At 42.9% G+C, this 27,234-nt stretch overlaps 1 protein-coding gene across 3 annotated transcripts in view; it reads left to right on the forward strand.

The window, feature by feature from the left end:
- Positions 1–27,234, forward strand: part of Spata13 (spermatogenesis associated 13) — a 122,694-nt gene that overhangs the window by 58,181 nt on the left and 37,279 nt on the right. The window contains exons 3-4 of one of the 3 annotated variants that reach the window (XM_090342392.1): positions 6,675–7,034; positions 8,697–8,841. In XM_090342392.1, the coding sequence (XP_090198518.1) occupies positions 6,675–7,034; positions 8,697–8,841 (505 nt within the window). Of the gene's footprint in view, positions 1–6,674; positions 7,035–8,696; positions 8,842–26,648; positions 26,854–27,234 lie in introns of those variants that run through there. The other 2 variants (XM_090342391.1, XM_090342394.1) reach the window with 2 other exon arrangements.

Below are 27,234 nucleotides of genomic sequence, written 5' to 3' on the forward strand. Positions count from 1 at the left end.
AGTTCATCTAGGCTGACCACACTGTAACTTGATTGCATCTGTTAGCATCTGGCCTCAAAGTCAACACATTTACACCTACCCTAGAGCACAGTGGCAGACTCCCACCTTCTGAGGGACACAGACTCCCTCAACTCTTGCTTATTGGTCCTTATACTTTTTTTTATTGTAATTAGTAAAAGGGTTACATGATATTTGCCAGATAGAAGGTGCATTAATTCACATACATTGATACCCTTTCACATGTCTTGGTACCCATTTCCCTCCCCCCCCACACCCCTACCCATCTTGGTTTTCCCCCCTTCCCTATCAAATTTCAAATAACCAAATACAAATAAATTCAATATATCAGATAACAAAGTGAGATACTGTAACAATATGAGATAACCAAGGGACAGCAAAGGAGATGAGAGACAACATAGTACATTAAGGACAACAATCATTCGTTATATGGCTTTTGTTTCAATATCCTGGAGTGGTCCTTATACTTTTTGTAGGTAATGTGTCCGAATGGACAATGTGAAATTAAGTTATTTTATAGTGTGTGTGTGTGTGTGTGTGTGTGTGTGTGTGTGTGTGTGTGTGTGCGCGCGCGCGCGCATGTGCATGTACCTGCCAGTACTGGGATTTGAACTCAAGATCCCACCCTCCTCCTGATCTACTTTATTCAAGCTAGGTCTCTACCACTTGAAACACATCTGCACTTCTGGCTTTTTGCTATTTAATTGGAGATAAAAGAGTCTCAGATTTGTCTTGCAGGCAAGAACCACAGGTGTCTGGCTGCAGTTATTTTTTTTTTCTTTTGGTCCTTGAGTTAATAATTTACTTTCATTGTGTTTCCGAAAGAAAGTATTTTGTGGCCAATCTGTATTGCTTATTTCTATTTGCAAAGGGAGTCATGAAATCCTAGAAAGGAAGCACATAGGCCCATTGCCTGGGAAAGTACTTTTGAAAGTATGTGGAGAAGCAAGAGTTAAAAGGGGCAGAGTCTGTTTACAGAGTTTTATGACTTAGTAGAAATTGGCCATTCAAGAGTCTGGGAGTGATGGGAACTAGACCTGCTGAGTTGCTAGGCCAAGCTCTGCCTGGCCCTTATTCCAACTTGGAAGGACCAAGAAGGCTGGCCCAAGGAAGGTAACATGAGCATGGTCGTCAACTGCTTATTCCTTCAGTGTGTCTGCGGGTCACCCCTGCCCATGGCGGAGGCGGAGGTAGGTTGTCAGCTGAGTGGGGAAGGTTATTTGTTGGTCTCTGTGTGTTTCCCCTTCCTAGAGTAATAGACAGGCTACTCCAGGGGATCTGAACCTGAGCAGTATTTTGGAAGTACATTACTTTTGCTTAAAAAATAGTTTATGATATCTCATTAGAGTTTTTTCTTCTTCCTCTAAAGTAAGGGATTTACTTTTCTTCTGACTGAGAACCAGTGCATGAATATGAGCATAATTCTGAAGGATATCCACTTTGATCTGATGTGTTTTATTTTATTCTCGTAGTTCTGAGGACTGAACCCGGGGCCATTTGCTTGATAGGCAGGTGTTCTACTTAGCTTAGACCCAGCCCCCTCCACTCGTTCTTTACCTCCCCCCCACCACCCTGCCAGTCCTAGGGCTTGTACTCAGGGCCTGGGCGCTATCCTTGGGCACTTTTTGCTCAAGGCTAGCGCTCTACTACTTGAGCCACACCATCAGCTTTTTTTGTGTATATGTGGTACCGAGGAATTGAGCACTCGACCACTAGGCCACAATCCCAATCCACTATCTTTTTGTTTTTCTGAGAGTAAAATCTATGTTTCAGTTTTCTGTCTCATTCTGTTAAGCAACTTTTGTAACTCCTGAAAGAGCTGATTTCTTTTAGAGTCAGGAACCTGGCACTGATGGCTCACACCTGTGAGCTACCTACTCAGGAGGCTAAGATCTGAGGACCCTAGTTCTAAGCCAGCCTGGGCAATAAAGATCAAGAAACTCTCCAAATAACCAGCAAAAAAGATGGAAAGCGGAGGTATGGCTCCAGCATTGAGGAAAAGACAAGGGAGATAGGGAGTCCTTGAGTTCAAGCCCCAGTACCAGGAAGTGCACACGCACATGTACACACACACACATACACACACACACATACACACACACACACACACACACACACACACACACAAGTAGAACCTGTTTTATCCTTTCATGCCATCAGGAGCATAAACACTAGAAGTCTAACTTAAATAGGGTTTTAGCTCATCAGTATACAGAAGTTGGGAAAGGGACCATTTCTCCCTCCCTTCCCCCTATGGCAGTCAAGATAGCCTGCTTTGGGCACACCTACCTTTACTTAGCTCTGATTACTTTACTTCCTGGTGTATTTCCTTGTTTTTCTCTTTAGTAAGAAAGAACTGGCTGCATGTTACATAAGAACAAAATCAAGAGAAATGAAGTCCTCCAGCTATAAGAGAAAAAAGTCTAAACGGATTTAAAAAAAAAAAACCAAAACAAACCCAAACCCCACCTATTCATTTGCTAGAATATTCTTTGTCTCTGATTTTGTTGACCCGTTTTTCTAGCATGTTCTTTCCAGGAGGTCATAATATAAATGAACTTTGTTTTTCTGGGTACTTTTTTGAATTGGTTTGGCCATTTACTATAACCATCCATAATCTGGTTTTCATACGTCAATCAGAAAAGGATTATAACTTCCTTTTTGTTGTTGCTTTTTTTGCTTTTGGTGATTGTGGGGCTTGAACTCAGTGCCTGGGCTTTTTATGTTCAAGGCTGATGTTCAACTACTTGAGCCACAGCTCTACTTTCCATTTTTCCAAGGCCTGGTCACTGTCCTTTAGATTTTTCTCCCTCAAAGCTACCACTTGGGCCATACTTCTACATCTGCCTTTTTGCTAGATAAATGGGAGGTAAGAGTCACAGACTTGTCTTCCTTGACTGACTTAAGACCCTGATCCTCATATCTCAACTTCTGTCTTTAGATCTCAGCCTCCTGAGCAGTGAGAATTATAGGTGTGAGCCATCGGTGCCCAGCCTTCTTTGGCTCTATATTACAACTTTTGTGGCTGGTGACTCATATTTATGGGATACAATATTTTAGTTTGATACAAAGCAGTTAAGTGTTTCTGTTGCTACTTAGTCAATGTTTACATGCAACAGACTTGAAATTATTAGCCTGTTTCAGATTTCTGTTGTCTGTGGTAAGAAATGTGTCTTGTTCGGACCCTCTCTCCCACTTAGCTGTCTTCTGGCCTAGCTAGTCTTAGCTCCTAGCCTACAGGTGCCTCAACTTTATACCCTGTCATCACCTCTGCAGGAATCCCTTCTGGTGTGGGTTGTTCCATTGACCTCCCTATGGAGAGAGAGACAGACAGAAGATAGACAGAACAGAGAGAATAGGAGAAGAAGGCATCTGGGCCTGGCCTGCACAAATACTTGCTATATCTGTTGTTGGCTCTGTGCTCATTTGGTTTCTGTATCAGCCCTTCTCGTGCCCAGACCGAGGGATCTGCTGAGATAGAATCTTATCTCTCTGCTGACAGGCACACCCCATGGGGATGGTTCCTCTGTGGCAGGGGTTTATAAGTGTTAGCATTAGCTGTAGACTTTTTTCCCCTCAGTCCTTGAACTCAGGCCTGAGTTCTGTCCTTGAGCTTTTTTGGCTCAAGGCTAATACTCTATCACTTGAGCTATTACTCTACCACTTCTGGCCTTTTCTGTTTATATGGTACTGAGGAATCGAATTTCATGCATGCTAGGCAAGCACTCTATCACTAAGGCACATTCCCAGCCCTTGTAGAGACTTTACATTCTCCTGTTAACAGCTCCAGCATCAGATCACAGTCACTTGTCCAAGGGTTACTAAGCTAGATTATGGTCCAGACAGTGACTCAATATAGAAGTCTGCCCAGTTCCAAACCGTGTGCTTTTGAGGGCCTTTACTTTGCCTTTGAAAAAAAATTATTTGAAAATTAAAAAAAAAAAATCTGAGGCTTCGCTCTGTGGTAGAGTACATACTTAACATACAGGAAGCCCTTGGCTCAGTCTGTAGCACCACTGAACTGAGGTGGGGGCAGGGACATTGTTGGTCATAGAATTACAGAAAAAAAATTTTTTTTTGAGACAGAGTCCCATTAGGTAGTTTAGGCTGGCCTCCAACATGCTATGTAACCCATTGTTCTTGAACTCAGTTCTACTTCAGCCTCCCTAGTGAGTGCTGGGATTACAGACACTCTGTAATGTGCCATCATGCATAGCTGGGAGTCAAAAGTCTCCAGATTTGTTCAGTCCCAAATCTTGAGATTGGGGCTAGAGCTGAGTTAGTTGAGTGCTTGCCTAGCATGCACAAGGTCCTGGGTTCCATCACCAATATCACAGACTACCACACTGCAACAAAATCTGAGATTCAGAAAAGTTAGGGTAGTTGTGACTTGTCCAAATCCACATGGCTAGCAGTTAGGAGGTCTTCTTTTGCCTCAGTGGTTTGGCTCAACAATCAGATTCTAGCCCCGTTAGAGGCTGAAATGAACAACTGACTGGACCCTTGACCACTGAGTGCACACAGTGTTTTATTGTATTATTTCCATTCATGCATGTTATTTTCTGGTCAAATTCTCACCCTCATCCTTTTCCTCCCTTTTTCAAACTTCAGTAGGTTTCATTGTTTCAAACAAGTATATGAGCAGGTATTGGTGGCTCATGCCTGTAAGCCTAGCAACTCAGGAAGCTGAGATCTGAGGACTACTCTTCAAAGCCAGCCTGAGCAGGAAATCCATGAGATTCTTCTCTCCAATAAACTTCCAAAAACTTGGAAGTGAAAGTGGTAGGGCACTAGCCTTGAGCACAATACCTCAGGGACAAAGCCCAGACCTTGGGTTCAAGGACTCTCTCTCTTTCTCTCTCTCTCTTACACACACACACACACACACACGCACATGCACACACATACACATGCGCGCGCATGCGCACGCACACAATCATGTATATAAAGTCCTTTGACCATATTCACCCTCATTTTCCCTTTCCATTTGTCCCCCTCCTACTGTTACCACCCCTTTCCCAACAGAGCCCGTTGTACTTTGCTGTCATTCATTTTCTTTAGTGTATGCTAATTATGAAAGGAGTGATACCATGGTATTTCACAAATGCATGTATCATGTCAGATTAACTCTATCTATTGTTCTGTCTTTTCAGGTTCTCTACCTCTCTATTGTTCAATAGTTTTTGGTGAGCTTCCTTCTTCCATTATCATGCATAGATGTCATGTATTTTGAATGTACATTGTGACTCTTGTACCCTCTCTCCTCCTCCATGTCCCTCAAACAGTCACACAGTCACACATGTCATTATGTGTATATGTAAATGCAGGTGCCTTATAGTATCCTGACCTAGATTCCTTTGGATATATAACCAGGAGTAGTATTTTTTCCAGTTCTGGGGCTTGAGCTCAGGGCCTGAGTACTGTCCTTGGGCTTTCTCAAGGCTAGAGCTCTACCACTTGAGCCACAGCACGACTTTTGACTTTTTCAATGTATGTAGTACTGAGTAATCAAATCCAGGTCTTTGTGCATGCAAAGTAAGCACTCTACCACTAGGCCAAACTCCCAGCTCATGGCTTTTTGTTTGTTTGTTTGTTTTGTTGTTTCTTTTAAAAGAAAAATCTCCATAACCGATTTCATAGTAATTGCACTAGTTTCCATTCCTACCAGCAATATATGCGGATTTCTTTTTCCCAACATCCTTGCTTGCATTTGTTGTTTTTTGCGGGCTAGATAATGCCCATTCTGGTTGGGGTGAGATGAAATCTCAGTCTTGTTTTATTTGCATTTCCTTTTTGTCCAAGTTTGTTGAACATTTCTTCCCATATATACTGGCCATTTATACTTCCTTTGAGAATTATGTGTTTAGTGTATTTGCCCTTTTATTAATGGGATTGTTGATTCTTTAAGAGTTTAGTTCATTAAGCTCTCTGTATATTCTGATAATTAGTTCCTTGTCAGATATAGAGCTGGCAAAGATCTTCCATTTTGTAGTTTGTCTTTTTAGCCTAATGACTATTCCTTTTGCTATGCAGTAGCTTTTTAGTTGACACAGTACTATTGCAAGGACCGTTTTGGATAGTGTTACACATTCATTACTTCCCAATGTACATATTTTAGAAATGCCTGTTATAGTTATAACTTCATTTTATTCCATCATAGTGCTGCTGGCTTTCTTAATGTCTCTTCTTGCAGTTCATCATTGGTTCCCAAACATCACATTTAATTCCAGGTTTGTCTTGGCCTTAGCTGTATTTGAGTCAGCCACTGGTGGCTGTAATCCTCGTTACTCAAGAGGCTGACATCTGAAAACTATGATTTGAAGCTAGTCTAGGCAAGAAAGTTTGTGTAACTCTTATCTCCAGTGAGACACCTAAAAGCTGGAATGTTGCTGTGGCTTAAGGTGCAGAGCACTGGCTTTGAGCACACAAGCTCAGGAACAATGTCCAGGCCCTGAGTTCAAGCCCCTGGACTTGCACATACAAAAAAGATGGATTTGGTGGTTTGTTTGTTGCATTGTATTATAGGGTTACACTGGTGAGAATGATTTTAGGTAAGCCAGTCAAGAGAGCCTGAGGCCAGGGCGGTCAGAGGGTCTTGGCAGGATGTTGACACCTGCTTTGATCTAGGAGCTCATGTAACCTGTTGGTTTGAAAAGGTGGTTAAGGACACTTGGAAGCCCAGTTCAACGCAGAATGAGGAACCCACCGAGGCACCCCGAATCTCCAAGAGGAGGTGGGGCTCAGGAAGGCGCACCCGGCCACGGCCACTGTCTGACTATGGCCAACTGGTCAACCGAAGTCTATCCATTCCCGAAGACACCATTGCTGTGGATCCCCCGGGGGAAGACCACGTGGATGGGGCACCAGGAGTGAGCAAGATCCCTACCAACCTGGACAGCAATGGCTCCATAGGCTGTACCAAGGGAGGCCGGAGAAGGCGCCCCATATCCGTGATAGGAGGGGTCAGCTTCTATGGCACCAGCCAGGTGGAGGACATCGAGAATCTGCTAACCCAAGTAAGATCTGGCATGTGCCCACAGTGGTCATCAAAGACCTTTCAGCTGCCCACCTGTATCTTCTCTGCAAACTAAACCAGAAGGTGCTTTTCTTTTTTCCTACTTCCTGAATGGTGCCAGCATCTGCTTCCGGTCTTTTCCTTCTGATTCTGAAACCTGTGCTTGAATTCACACTAACCATCTAACATCTGGACATCTGCTCACCCCTCTGCCTTCTTCCCTGCGATCTGCACTCTGGCTGGACTTTGCTGTGATTTTCACAAGGGGAAGGGAGCCCAGCATATGCAGGGAACATCGGGAACATCGTGAATGGTGCGATAAGAAAGAGCGGCATATGGTTACAATGTTAAAACAGGAAGAAAATGCATAAGAAATGGAAGGTCTGGGGCTGCAGCTTGGTGATAGGTTATTTGCTATTGTGCTAGCCATCCTAGGTTCCAACCCAGCATGGCAATGAGTCAATACCTGGATGTTTTAAACAAACAAATAAATAAGCTCTCTATAATATTAACTACTCAGGAAGCTGAGAGCTGAGGATCACAGTTTGGGCTGGAAGTTTGTGAGACACTTATTTCCAATTAACTACTAAAAACCTAGACATTAGGTTATAGCTTCAGTGATAGAGTGCTAGACTTGAGCACATAAGCCAAGAGACAGTGCCCAGGCCTGGAGTTCAAAAGTCAGAACTGGGGAGAAAAATCCACCACAAGAAAATGTTAAGATAACAAAACAATGCCTTTTTATTTAAAAGAAAAAAAGAAATGAAATGATCCTTCTCTTTCAGTGTTTGTAGTGCTGGAAATAGACTCAGTGCCTTAAAAAATTCTAGCTGGTACTAACCACTGAACCACTTCTCTAGCCAGGTAACAGTGGCTCATGCCTGTAATCCCAGCTACTTGGGAGGTTGAACTATGAGGATCACAGTTCAAAGTCAGCCAAGTCAGCAAATCTGTGAGACTTTTTCTCCAATTAACTAGCCAAAAGCTTCAAGTAGAGGTGTGACTCAAGTGGTAGAGCCCCAGCCTTGAACAAAAAAAGCTAAGGTACAAGACCCAAACTCTAAGTTCAAGCACCAGTACCAGCACAAAAATAAATAATAAATTTAAATTTTTATTTATGTCTGTTTTACTATATGTCTAAGCCCTAAACTGTCAGTTTGTATTAAGCAAGTCCTCTCTTTAAGTCCACAAGTGTCACAGTGGTGTTGGTGGGGATATTTGAAGCTCCTGTAGGGTGGGTAAACTGAGGTTGCAGTTTGTATCAGTTCCTCATTTCCTCCAAAGGTTGCCTCAGTCTCCTGGCAAGGCTGTCCTGTCTTTCTACTGCAACCTTGTAGGTGCTCCATCCCCTTTTCCTTAACCTGACCCACTCCTTCACTCAGTGTTCTGACATGTCCCCCCTCCCCCACCCACCTCCCTGAACTGAGATGAAATATGCCTGGAAAGTTAACTTGGGAGAAGAGCGCATTGCTGCTGAGTGGGACACAGCCTGCTACTCTAGGCAGGGTTGGGAGAATTTCTGTCACATCTGTGGGTGCCTTTGAGGTGAGAACACAGGGTGCCTTGGTGTTGGGGTGGAGGAGGGTGTGGGGAGATGGGGCGGGGTAAGCGGGGAAGATGAGACTTCCTGGCACCTCTCACAGCTTTTCATTTCCTTTCACAGCCAGCAGCCAGGCCTCCAGTGCCTGCTCATCAAGTGCCCCCCTACAAGGCTGTGTCAGCCCGCCTTAGGCCCTTCGCCTTCTCCCAGAGCACCCCCATCGGGCTGGATCGTGTAGGTTGCCGGAGACAGATGAGAACATCCAATGGTGAGTCTTCTAGAACCTGTGTGACTGCTGTCTAGAGGCTCAGGACCTCAATATTTGAATTTACCATGACTGCCTGTATTCTGGGGTGTGGATACCTAAACCCAATCATAGCAGGCTCTGTGTTTGGGGCTCACAGTTTCCAGTCTAAGCCTGTCTTACCTACCCACCCCCCATTTTGGATTAGCACAAATTAGTTGTATAAGGGTATTTCATTTTGAAATGTCCATCTATACATATATGTGTTCTATGTGCCTTGTTTAAACTCACCTTCTCTGTCACTGTCCCTTTTACCTCTCCTTGCCCCAGTCATGAGTCTACCTTTTAGAAGTATGTCAGTCTTAAGGAATTTGGGGCCATCTTAATTCTGTCATTGTGTTGGTCTTCTACAAAGACTGTCTCCAAATCAGGTCTGAGAATGAAGGCTTCAGCTTTTGGGAAGACTTATTTCAACCAAGTCCATATTCCATGATTTATATCCATGTATTGCATAGACAGATCTGGCTGAAGGTTTATAAAGAATGGGAGAAAATGGAAATAGTATTGCTAGGGTATTGGGAATGTACAGGGGTTTTCCTTCAGCCCATAAAGTGCACGCAAGCAGCCTATATCCTGTTTCCGTAACATTTTGTTCAGATGTTTTGTTTTTGGTGCCAATACTGGGCTTTGAACTCAGACCTTGTTGATTTTGCTTCAATTTATTGCTCAAGATTGATGCTATACCACTTGAGCCACAGTTCTACTTGTGACTCTTTGGTGGTTAGTTGGAAATAAGAGTCTCATGTACTTTTCTGCCTGGGTTAGCTTTGATTCTCAGGTCTCAGCCACCTGAGTAGCTAGGGTTACAGGTGTGAGCCACTCACTAGTGCCTGGCTTTCTTAGTTCTTTTTTTTTTGTAATATAAATTTTTGTTAAACATAACATCATATTAGTTTTCTGCGGTGAGAAAGTATCTGAGAAAATACATTAAAAGATGAATTTGGGCTGACGGTTTTGTAGGGTGGTCTGTTGTTTTAGGGGTTCATAGAGAGGTAAGCAGCACATCTAGAGAGCATATGGCAGGGTATATGCTTGTCATTTTGTAGTGGTTGAGAATCTTAGTTATTTTGTTTCTAGTATTTGACTGTAACTCAAGGCCTTAGGCTCTCACTCAACTTTCTTGCTTACCATAGACACTTTGCCACTTGAACTATGTTTTCAGTCTGACATTTTGTTACTTATATTGGAGATATATCTTCCTGGACTTTCCTGCCCTGGCTGGCTTGGAACTCGGATCCTCAGATCTCAGACTCCTGATTAGCTAGGATCACAGCCATGAACCACTGGTATTTTTTTTTTGAAAACCAATAAAAAAAATTAACTGGATAATTTAAGAAAGGGAGGATGTATTGGAAGGGGGTTAGGTGGTCCTAGACTTGAAGGAGAGATTCAGTGGGATGGGGTTTAAGCTGGAATGTGGACAGTGGCTATAGTTTGGCTATGAAGTCTCTTCACAAAAGGCTCAATTGGTGGCTCTGGAAGCAATTGGAAGGTCCTGTTTTGGGGTTTGTTTGTTTGTTTGTTTTTTTGAAACATTAGCAGATAGCATACAGTTGGAAGGAGATCACTAGGAGAAGGTCGTTAGGATATCTTGTTCTGGCCCCTTCCCGCCTTGCATTGTACAGCCTGTCCACCTTGAAATCTACTGCTCTTTTCCACAAGCTCCTATCGCCATGCTATTCTGTTCAACCATTTGGGGCCAAGTGGACTATAGACTAACCCCTCCTGCTATTCTGAGTCAAAATAAATCCTTTCTCCATGAAACTGTTTCTGTCAGATATTTGGTCACAGTGATGATTCAACCAGCCATAGGTTGAAAATATTCAGAAAAAAAAATGCATCTTCAGGCTGGCACTAGTGATTCAAACCTGTAATTCTAGCTCCTCAGGAGGCTGAGATCTGAGGACCACACTTCAGAGCCAGCCTAGGCAACAAGTCCATGAAACTCTTATCTCCAGCTACCAGCATAAAGCCAGAAGCGGAGGTGTGGCTCAAGTGGTAGAGCACCAGCCTGGAATGGAAAAAAAAAACTAAGGGATAGTGCCAGGCAAAGCACAAAAGAGGGAGGTACATCCCATGCCCTTGATGTGTCTGAGGTTCATAAGGAGGCAGAGTGCCTGGAGCTCAGGGGCAAGGGACAGAAGAGGCTGCAGCAGATACTGGGTAGGCTGTAGCTCCACAGAAGCGCATTGTACATCTTGAGGAATTGCCAGGGAAAGTCAAGGCCAGCTGGAGAATGATATGTTCTGATTTGTGCGACTGAAGAGGACAGTTATGGGGTGTGGGGAGGCAAAGGAAGGAGGACCTTGTGAAGACTCTTGCTTGAGAGCCACACCAGCCATCCATGTTTTCCTTGGCTCTTCATCTCTCCAGTGGCAAGAGGACAAATTTAAGATGGCCACAAATTATGATGGGCACTCAGCAGAATCAGGCTGGAAACTACATTGCATTGTAATTTCTCTCTGAAGGGTAAAATTCCGTTTTCACAGAGCCAAGTTGTTGGATGGCAAGAAACATTTTGCAAATATAAGGGATTTTGTTGTTGTTATTGTTGTTGTTGGTGGTGGTGGTGTGCGTGTGTGATGTGTATGATGTGTGTATATGTGTGTGTACATATGTGCATGCATGGGCTGGTCCTGGAGCTTGAACTCAGGCCTGTGCATTGTTCTTAAACTTTTTCACTCAAGGCTGGCACTGTACTACTTGAGCCACAGCTCTACATTTGGGTTTTTGTTGGTTAAGTAGAGATAACAGTCTCATGGATTTTCCTTTGAACCTCAGAACTCAGCCTCCAGAGTAGCTAGGATGCCAGGTGTGAGCCACCAACACGAATTACAGATACGTTCTGGAGTTACCAAAGAAGTGTGTGTGTGTGTGTGTGTGTGTGTACACCTTGGTTTCCAGCTGTGTATGAATATCCTCTAGTGACATCAGTTACAGAGTCAGAACATGGGCCCCTCTAGGGCAGCTCCATTTCCTTGAGCTGGTGGTGGGTCACTGGGGAGTTACGTGCTGGATAAGATGCCTCAAGAGTCTCAGGACATCTGGATTCAGCTCAAGTAGACAAAACACTGTCATTAACTTTCCACAAGTAGCTGCCTGGATCCTACAAAAACAAAAACCTAGTCATGCTCTTTGTTGAGGGGTAGGTCCTATGGCATTTAACTCAGGCTTGGATATCCATTTCTGCCTCCGTGGTCTTCTGTTTTGTTTTCGTTTCTTTTTCTTTTACAGTACTGATCATTGAACTCAGGACCTCTTGCTTGCTGGGAAAGTACTCACTCATTTTTTGTGCCAGTATTGGGGCTTGAACTCGGGGCCTCACACTCTCACTTGGCTTTTTTTGCTCAAAGGTGGAGCTCTACCACTTGAGCACACCTCCACTTCTAGCTTTTTACTGGTTAATTGGAGATAAGAGTCTCACAGACTGTCCAAGATGGCTTCAAATCTCAATCCTCAGCTCTGTCTCCTGAGTATCTAGGGTTGAAGGTTTGAGTTTACCTACTCTTGCTGATTTTTTTAAAAAGCTCTTTACTGGCATTTGAACTCAATTCTTCCCTGCTAAGCAGGTGCTCTACTGCTGAGCTATACTTCCAAGTTAAAAAAAATGCAATATGATTCACACAGTGTAATTATCTTCTCATGTTTCCAGGGTCTTCCCTGCCATACCCTGCCCCAAACCAGGGCTTAATCTTTTTATTTTTTTTAAAGTATCTACAAAGAGATATCTTGTACAAAGGAGTTGCCATTTAACAAAGCTGGTACTGTTAAACGAATACAGTGTATCTTGCTCAACATTCACCCTTTTCATACACCCCAACCTTCCCTCACTTTTTTTTTTAATGGTTGTGGGGCTTGAACTCAGGGCCTGGGCACCTTCCCTTAGCTCTTTTGCTCAAGGCTAGTGCTGTACCACTTTGGGCCACAGCTCCACTTCCAATTTCCTGGTACTTAATTGGAGATAAGAGTCTCATGGAGTTTCCTACTGTGGGCTGGCTTTGAACTATGATCTTCAATATCTCAACCTCCTGAGTAGCTTGGATTACAGATGTGAGTCACCAGCACCCACCTCTCTCACTGCTTAATTCTGTAGTACATACGTTGCGTTCCTCACTGCGTTCTCCTCCTCTTCATCAGTCTATCCTGTGACCATTATCTTACCCCTTTCGATTAGCCATGTCCTGGTGTTTATTTTGTTGAACTCTGACTATGCCTTTCTTTTTTTTTTTTTTTACAATAGTAATTTATCTTTATTCTTTTTTTTTTTTTTGCCAGTCCTGGGCTTGAGCTCAGGGTTTGAGCACTGTCCTTGGACTTTCTCAAGGCTAGCACTCTACCACTTGAGCCTTAGCACCACTTCCAGCTTTTTGCTATGTATGTGGGGTACCGAGGAATCGAACCCGGGTCTTCATGCATGCTAGGCAAGCACTTTAACCACTAGGCCAAAACTCCTGGCCCCCTTATCTTTATTCTTGCATACATTATTTCATTTGTTCCTCACAACATCCCTGTGAAGTAGGTAGGGTTATGTATTACTGTTACACCCCATTTCACAGATGCAGGATCAGAGGTGGCTCAGTGAGGTAACTTGCATAGTCACACAACATGTTAGTGGCTTTGTAGGTTCCATAACATTCTCTAATGTCAAGTTGCCTGAATTAGAAAGCACCAAAAATATGGAGAAAGCAGTTTTATGGAGAGAAAACAGGGTAGTGGTGATTTACTAGACTTCTTCCTTGAATTGTTTTGCTGTAGTTACCACTTCTGCTATCTAAATCTAGCTCACTTTGCTGGGCTTTCTGAGTACCACTGGCCTTTTTGCCCAGGACAACTGACAGAGATTTATAAGTTCAGCTGTTCAAGGGACAGGCTTTTGTTGTCTAAAGGACCTGGGTTTGCCTATTGCCCGCTATGCCTTTCTAAGGAATTACCAGTGTTTAGTCTTCTTTGTTCCTTCCACATTCTTCTGAGCCATTTAATCAACCAAGCACATCAGCTAAGCCCTTCCTGAGGCCATATCTCCTTCCAGTCAGGAGAAATTAAAAGAGGACGTTTAGTTCATTTTTCTGCTGGGAGTTCTCCTACCTTGGGAGACACGGTTCCTAGGTAGATAACAGAAAGTCTCTTTGCTAGGAAGGGATGCCTACTCAAGGTGATCAGGCTTCTACTCCATCATAAAGTCCTGAGTCTGGGGGATTGAGTCTGCCTCTGCTTACCTGGGGATCTGGAGATTTCCTGCTGCACCGATTCAGTGATAAGTTAATTTTGTTCTTGGGGATCAGCCAGAGAATTGGGAGAATCAAATCATTCTGATAACTGAGCTGACTTCCTGCAGCAGTATCTGTGCCCCCATCTCTCTGACATGTATCACATTTTCGAGTCTTTTTGCAACAGCGACATGTCTGGCCTAGAGATCAGCAGGATATTATTTATAAAAGTTGCCTTCAAGCTGAGCACCAGTGGCCTGGGCAGGAAAGTCTGTGAGATTCTTGTCTCCATTTAACCACCAAATAGCTAGAAGTGAAGGGTGGCTCAAGTAGCAGAGTGCTATTCTTTTGTTGTTGTTGTTTTCCTTGGTGTTGCCCTGAGCATGATCTTTTACCTTTTTATTTTCTCTTAGAGCTAGTGATCTATCACTTGAACTACAGCTCTACTTTTGGCCTTTTTCTTATTTTTTGGTGATTTTTTGGACAATCTCACAGGCTGTCTTGCCCATGGGCTAGCTTCCTCAGATCTCAGCCTCCTGAGAGGCTAGGATTGCAGGTATGAGCCACTGGTACCTAGCTTAGAATCATTCTTGAGTGAAAAGACTAAGAGACAGGGCCAAGGCTCTGAGGTAAAGCCCCAGTACAGGCACACATACACAAAAAAGTTTACCTACTTTCATCTGCTGGTTTAGGAGACAATGCAAGGAGCAGAGAAACTTACATAGTGGACATTTATCTGCCAGGGGTAGAACATACATTTATTATGTATGTATGTATGTATGTATGTATGTATGTATGTATGTATGTATGTATTTTTAGATGCTAGGGGATATTTGTGTGTATACCACCAAATTGCTACAAAGATGTCTGGCTCTGTGTGCCCAGAAGTTTGAATATAGTTTCCTATAGGTACAATCCAAGGACTATTTCAGGTTTAACCTGTTAGGTTTGGTAATGTGCAAATCTTGTTTGGATGCTGATAACTAATTAGTTATTATTTCCAAAGCAAATTCATTTTAAAGCTGAGTGTGCATTTGGGAAACTGAGATAGGAGAGTTGCAAGCTAAAGCCATCCTGGTCTATACATAGGGAAATTCTGTATCATAAAAACAAAACAAAAAAGATCATTGTTGAGTTGGTGTTACAGATGCCATGTCCACTGCTGAACTTGAAGAAGAGCCCTCTCTCTCTTTGGATCCATATCTTGTCAGGGTTTGTGTGGAGGAGGAGAGAGAAGGGAGGCAGGCAGGAGGCTGCCCACTGGGCTGGGTGAAAGGGGGTGTGTCTTCTCAAAGTCTTCGTGAATTTGGGCTTCCTGTTGCTGTTTACCGAATAAAGGTGTTACCAGGGCCTTCTGAGTTCTTTAAGTCCAAAGGAAGGTTTATACCAAGTGTGGCACACAGTTGTAATGCCAGCACTCACACTTGAGAAGCTGAGGCAAGAGAACTTCCAGTTTGTAGCTAGCCTTACGTAGCAACCTACTACGGGTAAACACCCAGGCCTAAAGTGCTTCTTAAATATACAGTAGGTATGAGATGGACACTGGTAGTTCATATCTGTAATCCTAGTTACTCAGAAGACCGAGATCTAGAAGATCGAAGTTCAAAGTCTGCTTGTCAGAAAAGTCCTAGACTTCAGCAAAAAACCAGGCTGGAGCCATGGCTCAGTAGTACAACCCCAGCCAAGCAAGGCAGAGGCTAGGATTCAAACCCAGGCCATGGCAAAAATAAAATAAAGCAAAAATGGGGCCGGGAGTTTGGCCTAGTGGTAGAGTGCCTGCCTAGCATGCACAAAGACCCGTGTTTGATTCCTTGGTACCACATACATAGGAAAAAGCCGGAAGTGGTGCTGAGGCTCAAGTGGTAGAGTTCTAGCCTTGAGAAATCCCAAGGACAGAGCTCAGTCCCTGAGCTCAAGCCCAGGACTGGCAAAAAATAAATAAATAAATAAAATAAAGCAAAAAAAAGTATAAATATTTATGTTAAATATTTATAAATTTTTATGTTAAACATTCATAAATATGTTAAATGCATAATAAAATACAAATTATATAAATAACATAACATACAATGAATTGCATGTATATAACTTTAAAACAGAAATACCTTTCTTCTTTTTTTTTTGAGATAGGGTTTCACTTTCTAGCCCAGGCTAGCCTTGAACCAGCCTCCTGTCTTAGAATCCTGAATGCTGCCTTAATCCCGAATGCTGGGATTACAAGTGTGTACTTGTAATCCTAGTGTGTACCACTACATCCAGCCTGGATATGATCTGTTGATTTTAATGCATAGGCATGTTTTAGTCCTTTGCTGTGATTCATAGAAACTCCACTCATTAAAGGCAAGTAACCAAGTTGTAGTCATGTATCACTGGTCATCGTGCTACACATGTACAGTCTTAGTACTAGAAAGCTGAGCCAGGAAGAGCTAGAATTCAAGGCTAGTCTAGAGTACACAGGAGTTTCAGGCCAAGGATTATGAGACTCCGTCTAAATATCTATATATCTATATATCTAATGTATGTGTGTACATATATATGTGTGTGCATATATATGTATGTATATATGTGTGTGAGAGAGACTTTAAGAGACAAAGAAAAGGTTAAGCACTGGTGGCTCATATTGTAATACTAGCTACTCAGGAGGTTAAGATCTGGGGATCATGGTTCAAAGACAGCCCAGGCAGGAAAGTCTGTGAAACTGTTAACTCCAATTAACCAGCAAAAAGCTGAAAGTAGAGCTATGGTTCAAGTGGTACAGCACCAGCCAGCTTTGAGTGAAAGAGCTAAGGGACAGTGCTCAATTAAGATATTTTATCATGTTTTATTGTAAGAGAAAACTGATTTGCGTAAGAGCCAATTAATTTGAATAAGAGCAATGGACAAGTACAAAATGAAAATAAATACACATGAAAATAATACTTTGGAGAACACACCCAATTTGGTTTCTGTTCAAAACCCAGATTCATTAAGGGAAAAGAATTATGGATGCCTCCTAAAGTAGTAATAGAGAATTAGGAACTTTGGCAGGCTGGGATAGATTTAAGATTTCTTAAAGGCAAGAGAACCACTTCATTAAAGAGAAAATGAATTTCAACGAATAAACAAAAACCACTCAGGGAACCAGAAGCTACGAATACAAATGTCAGAAAAGCGGTTGTACTGAGCTGGATTGGGCTTGTAGCTCTGTAGCACAGCACATGCTGAGCAGGCTCAAGGACCCAGGGTCTATCCTTACAATGACAAAACATTAAAAGATAAAGTGTTTCAGAGATGGGGAGCCTTCTACCCATGATCTGGTGCCACCGTGACTTACCCTTATCCTGTTATCTCAAACACAACCCCAAGCAGAGCAGAAGAGTACTCAGGATATTCCCTGTACTGCCCAAGTTCCCAAGAGATAAGGCTGGGCTGTCAACAGAGCAAGAGAAAAATGGCTAGCACGTGAGGGCAGGCTCCTGAGATGGGGGGGGGTGGCATACTTCACTGAGAAGGTGGGTACAAGTCTTCCTTCCCTTTCTTTTATTTCATCCTTCCTCTCCCCCCACACCCTGCCCTATCCTTCCCATCCTCCCTCTCCTCTCACCCTTCTTTCCTTCTGCCTTCCTCCCCCTCTTTCTTCTCACTCCCTCTGCCTCTCCCTCCCATGGTGATACCAAGTACTGAGATGTATTTTGATTTTTGTTTGTTTTTGTTTTGTTTCCAGAGTTAGTAATGGGACCCAAAGCCTTGCAAATATAAGGCAGTGTTCTACTACCGAGCTGTATCCACAGCTCTTGATTTCTTAATTATTTTTTTTATCCAGTATAGCTTACGTTTCCTTTTGCCTCAAGAACCAAGTGAGTACTATTTAAAACATCCCCTTGTAAAAAGGAAGAATGTCAGTAGTTCCTAGCACAGAAAAACTTGTTTCTCTGTGCAATTGTACACCAGCCCAGAGTAGGTCCTGGCTTCTAGCTAGAGGCTCAGTTGCCCCTTTTGGAGTGGGCAGGGCCACAGTTAAAAATGAATACATGCTGACTGCTATTGGATGTGGCTTTAGCCTGGCTTAGGGTATGACATCTTCCCAACTGAGTCGGAGCTAGTGCTCTTGAGAGTAGCTGGGGGGGGGGTTGGGGTGCCCAGCCGTACCCCTACACTTGGCTGAACCCCAGGGAATGAGAAAGATCTGAGCTGCAAGAATATTGTCGAGCCCTAGTGGAGTTTTAGGAATGCCCCTTTTCCTGACTGGGGAAGTCTGATCCAGAACTAGTTGGAGCCACATTCAGTGAACTTTTGCCCGGCTTCTGTGGCCCTGATTGCCATGTTACCATAGACTCTGGCCCCTGAGGCCATGGCCGCCAAATCCCCAGAACATCCCTTGCTTACTTCAGCTGGTACTCCACAGAACTAAGGTTAGTTTATCTGACCAGAAGAAACTTGCCTCGGCGCATTTTCCAGTCTGTTTAAGGCCCAGTAATTCCAAAGGACAGTTTAACAGCCATCATTCACAGGTGACGTTTCTCCATAGGTGAAACTTTTGACTCTTCTCATTTCCTGGTAAAATGGATAAATCTCTCAAGGAATAGAAAAGACTGATTGATGTGTTTATTTACCTTTTTCTGATTGCAAACTAAAAACACACAAAACATTAGCAAATGATCAATTAGCAAATGCTGAAATTATTAGAAAATGCTGTAAGTTACTATTATCTTAGGAAAAGCCCAATCTGCTTTGAAGCCTTTCTGAGTCATTATCCGGTGATTTTCCAGTCTAAGAGATTCTCTTGGAAAGGGGAAAAAATCACGAGTGCACAAGTCTGAGCCTTTTGGCTGGCAGTGGTTATAACTTTGGCCAGGCTTTGTGGTACATGCTTGTAATTCCAGCACTACATATCAGACCCCATCTCAAACAACAACAAAAACAAATGTGTTTTTTTGTTTGATATTTTTCTTATCTTTTTTTTTTCCGGTCCTGGGGCTTGAACTCAGGGCCCAGGCACTGTCCGTGGGACTTCTCAAGGCTAGCACTGTACCACTTGAGCACCACTTCCAGCTTTTCTATGTATGTGGTATAGAGGAATCAAATCCAGGGCTTTATGCATGTTAGGCGAGCACTCTACTAGGCTACACTAGCAGCAGCCCTCTTAATTACCTTTGTGTTTGTTTGTTTTAAGACAGGGTCTTCCTACATATCCCATGCTAGTGCTGAATATGCTGTGTAGCCCAGGTTAGTCTTAAATTCCATCTTTTTAGTGCTAGATTATAATTATAAGCTACCATACGAATTTTCCTCCCTCCCCTCCTACTTCTTCTTTTTTTGTTTGTACTACTACTACAGGAACTTGAACTCAGGGCCTTGTACTCTTGCTTTGAATTTTCACTTCAAGGGTGGTGTTTTACCACTTATGCCACATCTCCACTTTCAGCCTTTAGCTGGTTAATTGGAGATAAGAGTAGTTCAGATTTTCTGTCCTGGGCTGGCTTTGATTCTCAGTCTTCAGATCTCAACTTCCTGAGTAGCTAGGATGACAGGCCTAAGCTTCTGGTATCTGGCTTAAAATTGCTTTTCAAATTTCCAAAAAATAAATGTACTCATTACTTGATGTATGAAAGAGTAACATCTCTGTATACACCTTAATAACAAATTTGTATATATACATATATATGTTTTTTCTCACTGGGTACTGGTGGTTCACACTTGTAATCCTGACTAGTGAAGAGGTTGAGATCTGAGGGTCATGTTTCAAAGACAGCCTAAGTGGGAAAATCCATGAGACTCTCATGTCCAATTAACTACTCCGAAAGCCAGAAATGGTGCTGTAGTTCAAGTGGTAGAGCATTACCCTTGAGCACAACAGTTCAAGGCCAGGGACTGGGAGTTTGGCCTGGTGGTAGAGTGTTTGCCTAGCCTGCATGAAGATCCAGGTTCAATTCCTCGGTACCACATACATAGAAAAGCTGGAAGTGATGCTGGTTCAAGTGGTAGAGCACTAGCCTTGAGGAAAGCCCAAGGACAGTGCCCGGGCCCTGAGTTCAGTCCCAGGACTGGCAAAAAAAAAAAAAAAAAAAAAGAAAGAAAAGTTAAATTCAAGGCCATCATATAGGTCCCAATTTCAAGCTCCAGGACTGGCACCAAAAAATAAAAGTATTCTCTCAACAAAATAATGAGTAAGAAAATATAAAATTGAATCTTAATTAGTATCTATTTTAAAAAAAAAAAATAAAAACTTTGGGGAGAGCCTACGGAGGCATTGACTACTCAGGGCTTTGATTACTCCACATGGCAGTCCTGCATCTTGCAGGCTTTCAGTATCCTTCCCCTCTCCTACTTTATATGCATTCTCATTCTTAGGATTTGGGGATGAGTCTGTTTACTTCTCTATAGACCATTGCTTGCAGTCAACACGTTTTCCTGACTGGAAAGACTGCACAGTGCAATCCCTGCCTATACCCTGCTGTGTGGAACTGTTAACATTCCACAGAGTCCCAGGAATGTAGAAATAATGCAAGGTTCCAGTAGGCACAGGAACAGGGATTAAAGTAGACCCAAAACAGTGCCTGAAGCCCTGTGGGCTGCCAGTCCTGGTGATAGCACTGACCTTCTAAGCTGATATGCCTAGAATCAGGGCTTATAAAGAGGAACATAATGTTCTGATGTCTGTCTCAGAAAAAAACATGATTCTGGCAGTGAAAACACCCTCCAATCTAAACTCTAATGTTGGTTCAAGTCTTTCTAAACAACTAGAGTTTTTAAAAAAATGCCAAAAACTTTAAAACTGGGTACTTGGGGCTCGTGCCTATTGTTTTAGCTACTCAGAATGCTGAGATCTGAGGATTAGGGTTCAAAGCCAGCTCAGTGAGACTCTGTCATCCAGTTTACCAGCAAAAAGCCAGAAGTAGCAGTATGGTTCAAGTAGTAACTAACTTGGAGCAAAACCAGCCAGGTGAGAGCAAGAACCCCTGTATTCAGACCCCAGCATGTGTATGTGTCTATGCACCCCCCCCCCACACACACACAGAGCTGGCTCTCCATGGATTCAGTAGCTGAGTACTACTGCAGTAGTGGGAAATAGCACTGGCATTCAAACCAGACAGGACAGTCATTGTCCTGTCTGTTTAGGTACAAAGCAGGAGGAAAAGGCAGAAAAGAAGCTCGATCAGCACACAGGAAAGCCCTGCCTTCATAAAGAAAGGACAGTTCTGTTTTAGTTTCTGCTTCTACTCAGTGCCCAGGTTCACAATCTTTATTTTTGAGAGCCAGGATTCATGTTAGCCACAGAGAGCTACTTTTCCATGGTCTTATGTATTCAGGCCCACAGGGCTCAGGCTGAGCAGCTCAAAGAGAGGCACTTCTCCTTGGTGACTGTCTTCAAAGGTGCCCTGGGTAGTTCTCACAATTTGCCTTAGTAACTCAAGGTCCTTCTGCTTCCTGTGTGATGGCTGCTGTTGATGATTGGGCTTCTCCACTCGGGTACAGATCCTGCAGGTGCCTGGTGAAGTTGTAATCACACGAGAGCCCTGACTGCCCTGGTCAACCATGCTCAGTCAGGCAGGCAGGCAGGCATGTAAAGGTTCAACGTGTGTGTGTGTGTGTGTGTGTGTGTGTGTGCGTGTGTATGTATCTGTGCCAGTCCTGGGGCTTGTATTCAGGGCTTGGGTGCTGTCCCTGAGTTTTTGTGCTCAAGAATAGCACTCTATTACTTGAGACACAGCTTCACTTTCAACGTTTTTTTTTTTTTTTTTTCTGATAGTTAATTGAACCTTTGCATCTCACAGGCTTTCCTGCCCAGGCTTGCTTTGAATTACAATCCTCAGAACTCAGCCAAGTAACTAGGATTAAAGGTATGAGCCATTGGAGTCTGGCTAATTCAGTATCTCATAGATGTATGACATTATGGTAACTGTCACCTGTGAATTAATAATGATGTCTACTTTAATCCATCCACTCAGAGGGCTCAATTACTTAGACTGATAATATGAGAGGCACATCACAACTCTGAATAACTGTAACAACTGTAGCATTGAAAATAGCAGCCACATGTGTCTGTGGACCTCGGATATGCCATTCCTGTTCTGGGTTGTCATTGCTTCCAAGGAAAATAGAGATTGCAGTGAGGTCTAGCCAGTGGTAGCCAGATGTGGGATTCTCTTGCTTATTATTGGTCGAAGTGATACTCACCTTGAGCCTTTTTTTAATTTTTTATTTTTTTTTTGCCAGTCCTGGGGCTTAAACTCAGGGCCTGAGCACTGTCCTTGAGCTTTCTCAAGACTAGTGCTCTACCACAAGAACCACAGTACCACTTCCAGCTTTTTTCTATGTATGTGGTACCGAGGAATCGAACTCCGGTCTTTGTGCATGCTAGGCAAGCACTCTACCACTAGGCCAAACTCCCGGCCCCCTTTTTTATTTTTAAAGACCATCACATTGTGCCAGGAAAGAGCTTTGCTCTGTCCCTCAGAGCCTCCTTCACCTAGTCCTTGACTAGGAATTAGGGCCACACCCAAACCTAGTGGGTACAGTAGTCTCTAGAACCTGGAGACTCTGGAAATTGCTGGTTCTAATTTGGAAGCTGCCCCTTTGAACAAACAGCAGCAGGAAGGAATTACCTGTGTGTTTGTATATGTGTGCACCTATGAATACATGTATATATTCTATATGTGTGCATATATGTAAAATATACAATCCATATGTATGGGTTATGATCTATATTATATTTTAATTATATAATACAATCCACATACATACATACACACACATATAAAATCTTATCAGTTACTATACCAGGACTTGAACTCAGGGTATTGAACTCTCTCTTGGCTTACGTGCTCATGGTTAGCACTTTACACTAGAGCTATAACTCCAGTCCTCCCAAAGTTAATTTTGCTTTTGTATTTATAGAACAAACATGATCATAGTGGGAAGAGGTATCAATGTTCAATAAGTAATATACTCACTACCTTATGAATGTAACTGTAACCCCTCTATACATAACCCTGCCAATTAAATAAAACTTTAAAAAAATGATCATAGCCTCTTCTGTGAGTGAGTGTGTGAGTGTGTGTGTGTGTGTGTGTGTGTGTGTGTGTGTGTGTTGATACTGGGGCTTAAACTCAGGGCCAGGGTACTGATCCTTGGCCAAGGCTAGGGCTCTACAACTTGAACCACAACTTGAGTTCCTACTTTTTGTTAGTTAACTTGCAACCAGAGTCTCATGGGTTTTCTGCCTGAACTGTGAAAAGTGATCCTTAGACTTTTAGGTTCCTTAATAGATAGGATTAAAGGTGTGAACCACTGGCACCCAACTTGATCTCTAGTGTTTTTAATGATTACTTTATTCTGATTTGTGTATTTGTGTGCATGTGTGTGCACAAGCATGCATTCATACATATGTACACTGGTACTGGGGCTTGAACTAAGGATTTTGGGCTCTTAAATAGCTTTTTTACTTAAGGCTGGCACTCGATCACTTAAGCCATACCTCTACTTCCAGCCTTTTCTTTTTTTCTAATTAATTAGAGGTACGATTCTCTCAGATTTGTCAACCTCTTGACTAACTAGAATTATAGGCTTGAGCCACTGGACTTAGCTTTTATCCTAATTTGTAGATTTGGGGTAGGTAATTTGGCCTTCTCTACCAAACTCTGCCAGTATTCTGTGTTTGTTCTTCTCAGCTCAGTGACTTAGCATAATGAGTGGCATCTTACCCAAAGGAATAGATTAAGCAGAGGACTAGAAGAATGGGATTTTGATACTTCCTTTCATTAAACTTAGTCTGTGTAACATCCTTACTGAAACTGGTAGATATAGGCTCTTTTCACGGAATAGTTTTTGCCTGAATTTCCTTTAACCTTTCCTTTCATCCTTCTTTGCAATGCTGAAATTAGAACCCAAAGCCTTGCAGGTGCTAAGACAGGCATTCTACCACGGAGCTATATCCCTAGCTCTGAACGTTTTTTAAAACTTGAGAATTAATCTAAAAAAATCATTCTATCATACACTTTTCTATCTTAGTGGTAGCTTTTCCAAAAATACCCAGCAAGTCTGCTGAGTAAATATCTTTTGAGAAAATGTCTCACTTAAATGCAGGGTTTTTTTTTGTTGTTGTTGTTGGTGTGTGTGTGTGTGTGTGTGTGCGTGCCAATCTTGGGGCTTGAACTCAGGGCCTGAGCTCTAGCATGGTCTCTCTGCCTTTGTGCTCAAGGCTAGTGCTCTACCATCTGAGCCACAGCTCCACTTCCAGCTTTTTGGTGGTTAATTGGATATAAGAGTATCCCGGGCTAGCTTTGAACCAAGATCTTCAAATCTCAGCCTCCTGAGTAGCAAGGATTATAGGTCTGAGTCACTGGTGCCCAGTTTAAATGCAGTTTTTATTTGCTTAATTTTCTGTCTTTCTCCTTCCTTCCTTGTTTTGTGTGTGTGGTATGTCTTAGATTCCCCAGGCTTTGACTCTACATAAGCTAACCTAGCATCCTGAACTAACCTTGGGAACTGAAGCCACCTTGCACCAGCTGCCCTGGAGGGTGACTCTGGGCACACAGGACATGTGGCAATGGTTGCCTTTTCTTTTTTTGAAAACTAGCAATTTTCAGAAAATGAAAGCGCTGTGGGTTTCCTCCCTGGCTTTCAGGCTTGGTTGAAATGTTTCTCAACTTGGCAGCTCAATGGAGAGCATTTTGTCAGTTCACTGGGGCCGAACCCAGGCTTCCCCCTCACTCAGGGGCTCACTGTTAGATTCTGAGTTGATAGACAAAACACCCTGCCAGGGAGGACTTTATCTCCAAGCAGAGTTGGTTCCAAGTCTGTTACACAAGAACAATATGTAAGTACGAACCCAGAGTTGCTTAGAACAGCCTGCCATCCTCTGCAGTGGTGCGGGGAGGGAGCAGAGCTCATGAAGTCTCTGAAGTTGGGAGGAGCCTGGGGATCCTTTATCCTTTTTCTCTTTTTTGTTTTCTTCCTCCTTCCTTCCATTTCCCTTTTTCCTTCTTCCTCCTTTCTTTATTCTGTTTTTTTTCTTTTCTTCCTTTCTTTGTTCTTTCTTTCAAATTTCTTTAAAGCTTTCTTCTTTTACTATTTTCTTCCTTTGTACTTTCAAAGTCTGCCTTGCCTGCCTGCCTGCCTGCCTTCCTGTGCCAGTAATGGGCTTGAATTCAGCCTAAATACTTTTTTGCTCAAGGCTGGTTCTCTACCATTTGAGCCATACCTCCAATTCTGCCTTTTTGCTGATTCATTGAAATAAGAGTCCTGTGAATTTGTCCTGGGTTGGCTTCAAACCATGATCCTCAGATCTCAGCCTCCTGAGTAACTAGGATTACAAGCATGAGCCACCCGCACATGGCTAGAATCCTTTCTGACTAGGCCCTAGGCCATGTCAATGCTGCAGGCCCATGGATTCCACTTTGACTGGCAAGGCTGTGGAGCTTTTTCTTTGCAGTAGTAATACATGGACGAGTATAAAGAGTGCTTGATAAGATTAGGGAATTCTGAAGCTGGGCTCCAGTGGCTCATGCCTGTAATCCCAGCTACTTAGGAGGCTGAGATGAGGATCTTGGTTCAAAGCCAACCCGGGCACTAAAATCCATGAGACTCTTATCTCACACTTGGATGTCATCTTATTGTTATGAAGTTAAGAGGGCAATGGCTCTCTGTCAAGATGAAATTAGGGAAGCATACTGCCAATGATTGTGTCATAACAGAAAAGCAAGAATTGCTCACTGTAGATTATTTAAGAAAGACAAGAATGAGTATTCACAGAGAAGGTAAAATAGTCCACAGCATTATGTAGAGAGCTGCCTTTATTTTCACAGTAGAAGACATATTATAAAGGCAAAGTAGCCACCTAACTGCTTAGGGGTGTGTGTGTGTGTCCATACGTAAATGCACATGCACCAGTACTGGTGCTTGAACTCAGAGCCTTATATTCTCTTAGCTTTTTCTGCTCAACACTCATATTCTACCACTTGAGCCCCACTCCATGTCTGCCTTATTGATGGTTAATTGGAGATTAAGAGTCTTACGGACTTTTCTACCTGGCTGGCTTCAAACCACGATCCTCAGCTGCAGGCCTCCTGAGTAGCTAGGATTATAGGTATGAACCACTTGTGCCCAGCAAGACCTTTCTTTAAAACATAAGTTTTCATTATAGAGGATATGTATTTTATACAGTAAGAAGTGTATCAAGCATCCACCTATTTCTTTATCCATAGATCTTTCTAACAAAAGTCTCTTTAAAGGAGGTTTTATCAATACAACAGTTAGGGGTCATGTAACATCCTAACTCAAATTTTTGTCATACCAGAGAGTGAAAGCCTAACTCTTATTTTTTTGAACTAAGCAACCTGTAAGCTTTTCTCTTATGAAATGGATAACTTTGAAAAATTACTCTGCAAGTTTAGCTCAGGTCTGGGGGTAGGGTGGCTGGAGTTAAACACATTTCTCTCACTATCATGGAAGGCCGCCAGTACTCTCCTGATAGGCTTGTTGTAGAGTTCTCTCCTCCCCGTACTCCAGATATGATGTTGTGGGTCCACTCCCCCTCAGCCACATTAGGGAGCTGTCGGCTCTGGCCAGACTCTGGCCAGAAAGACACTCACTCATTGCTAGGGCAGTGAATAAGCGATTTCTGTACTTCCCCTGAGCTGTGAGCTGGCCGTCCTCCACGATATTCACAGAGGACTGGGCTCCTCCATCTCCCTCCCATCCTGCGCTGAACATTGCTGCTTTTCAGAGAAAACAATGGTTGCTAGAGGGGAAATAGCAAGATTCTGGAGTTTGGAAAGCCTTCATATGGGTATGTATCCAGAGAATGGACAGTTCTGTGTGGCAATGCTGCTCATTTGGCCTTGACTCCTCTCTCTCTCTCACTCTCCCCCCCCCCCTTTCTCTCTGCGTATAAGTGTATATAAATTCCCTGAAATTCTTCTCAAGAGGTTGTTTGGGGGGAGAAGGAATGATTATGAATTGCTTTGGGGGAAAATACTGTTTACTGTTTCACAAGTGCTTAGTTATTTCATTGCACCTTATATGGTGGGGTGGGGGGGGGGACTATTTTTCTAACACCAGTGGGGATGCACCTTACTTTAAAAATGTTTTTTTCTTTTTAATATCAATAGGATTTGTTCCTATTTAATGGCAAAAGTAATATCTTACCCTCAGAGGTTATACATTGTAA

This window comes from Megascapheus bottae, chromosome 11 (genome assembly GCF_031878675.1).
Source record: "Megascapheus bottae isolate mThoBot1 chromosome 11, mThoBot2.hap1, whole genome shotgun sequence".
Classification (NCBI taxonomy): Eukaryota; Metazoa; Chordata; class Mammalia; order Rodentia; family Geomyidae; genus Megascapheus; species Megascapheus bottae.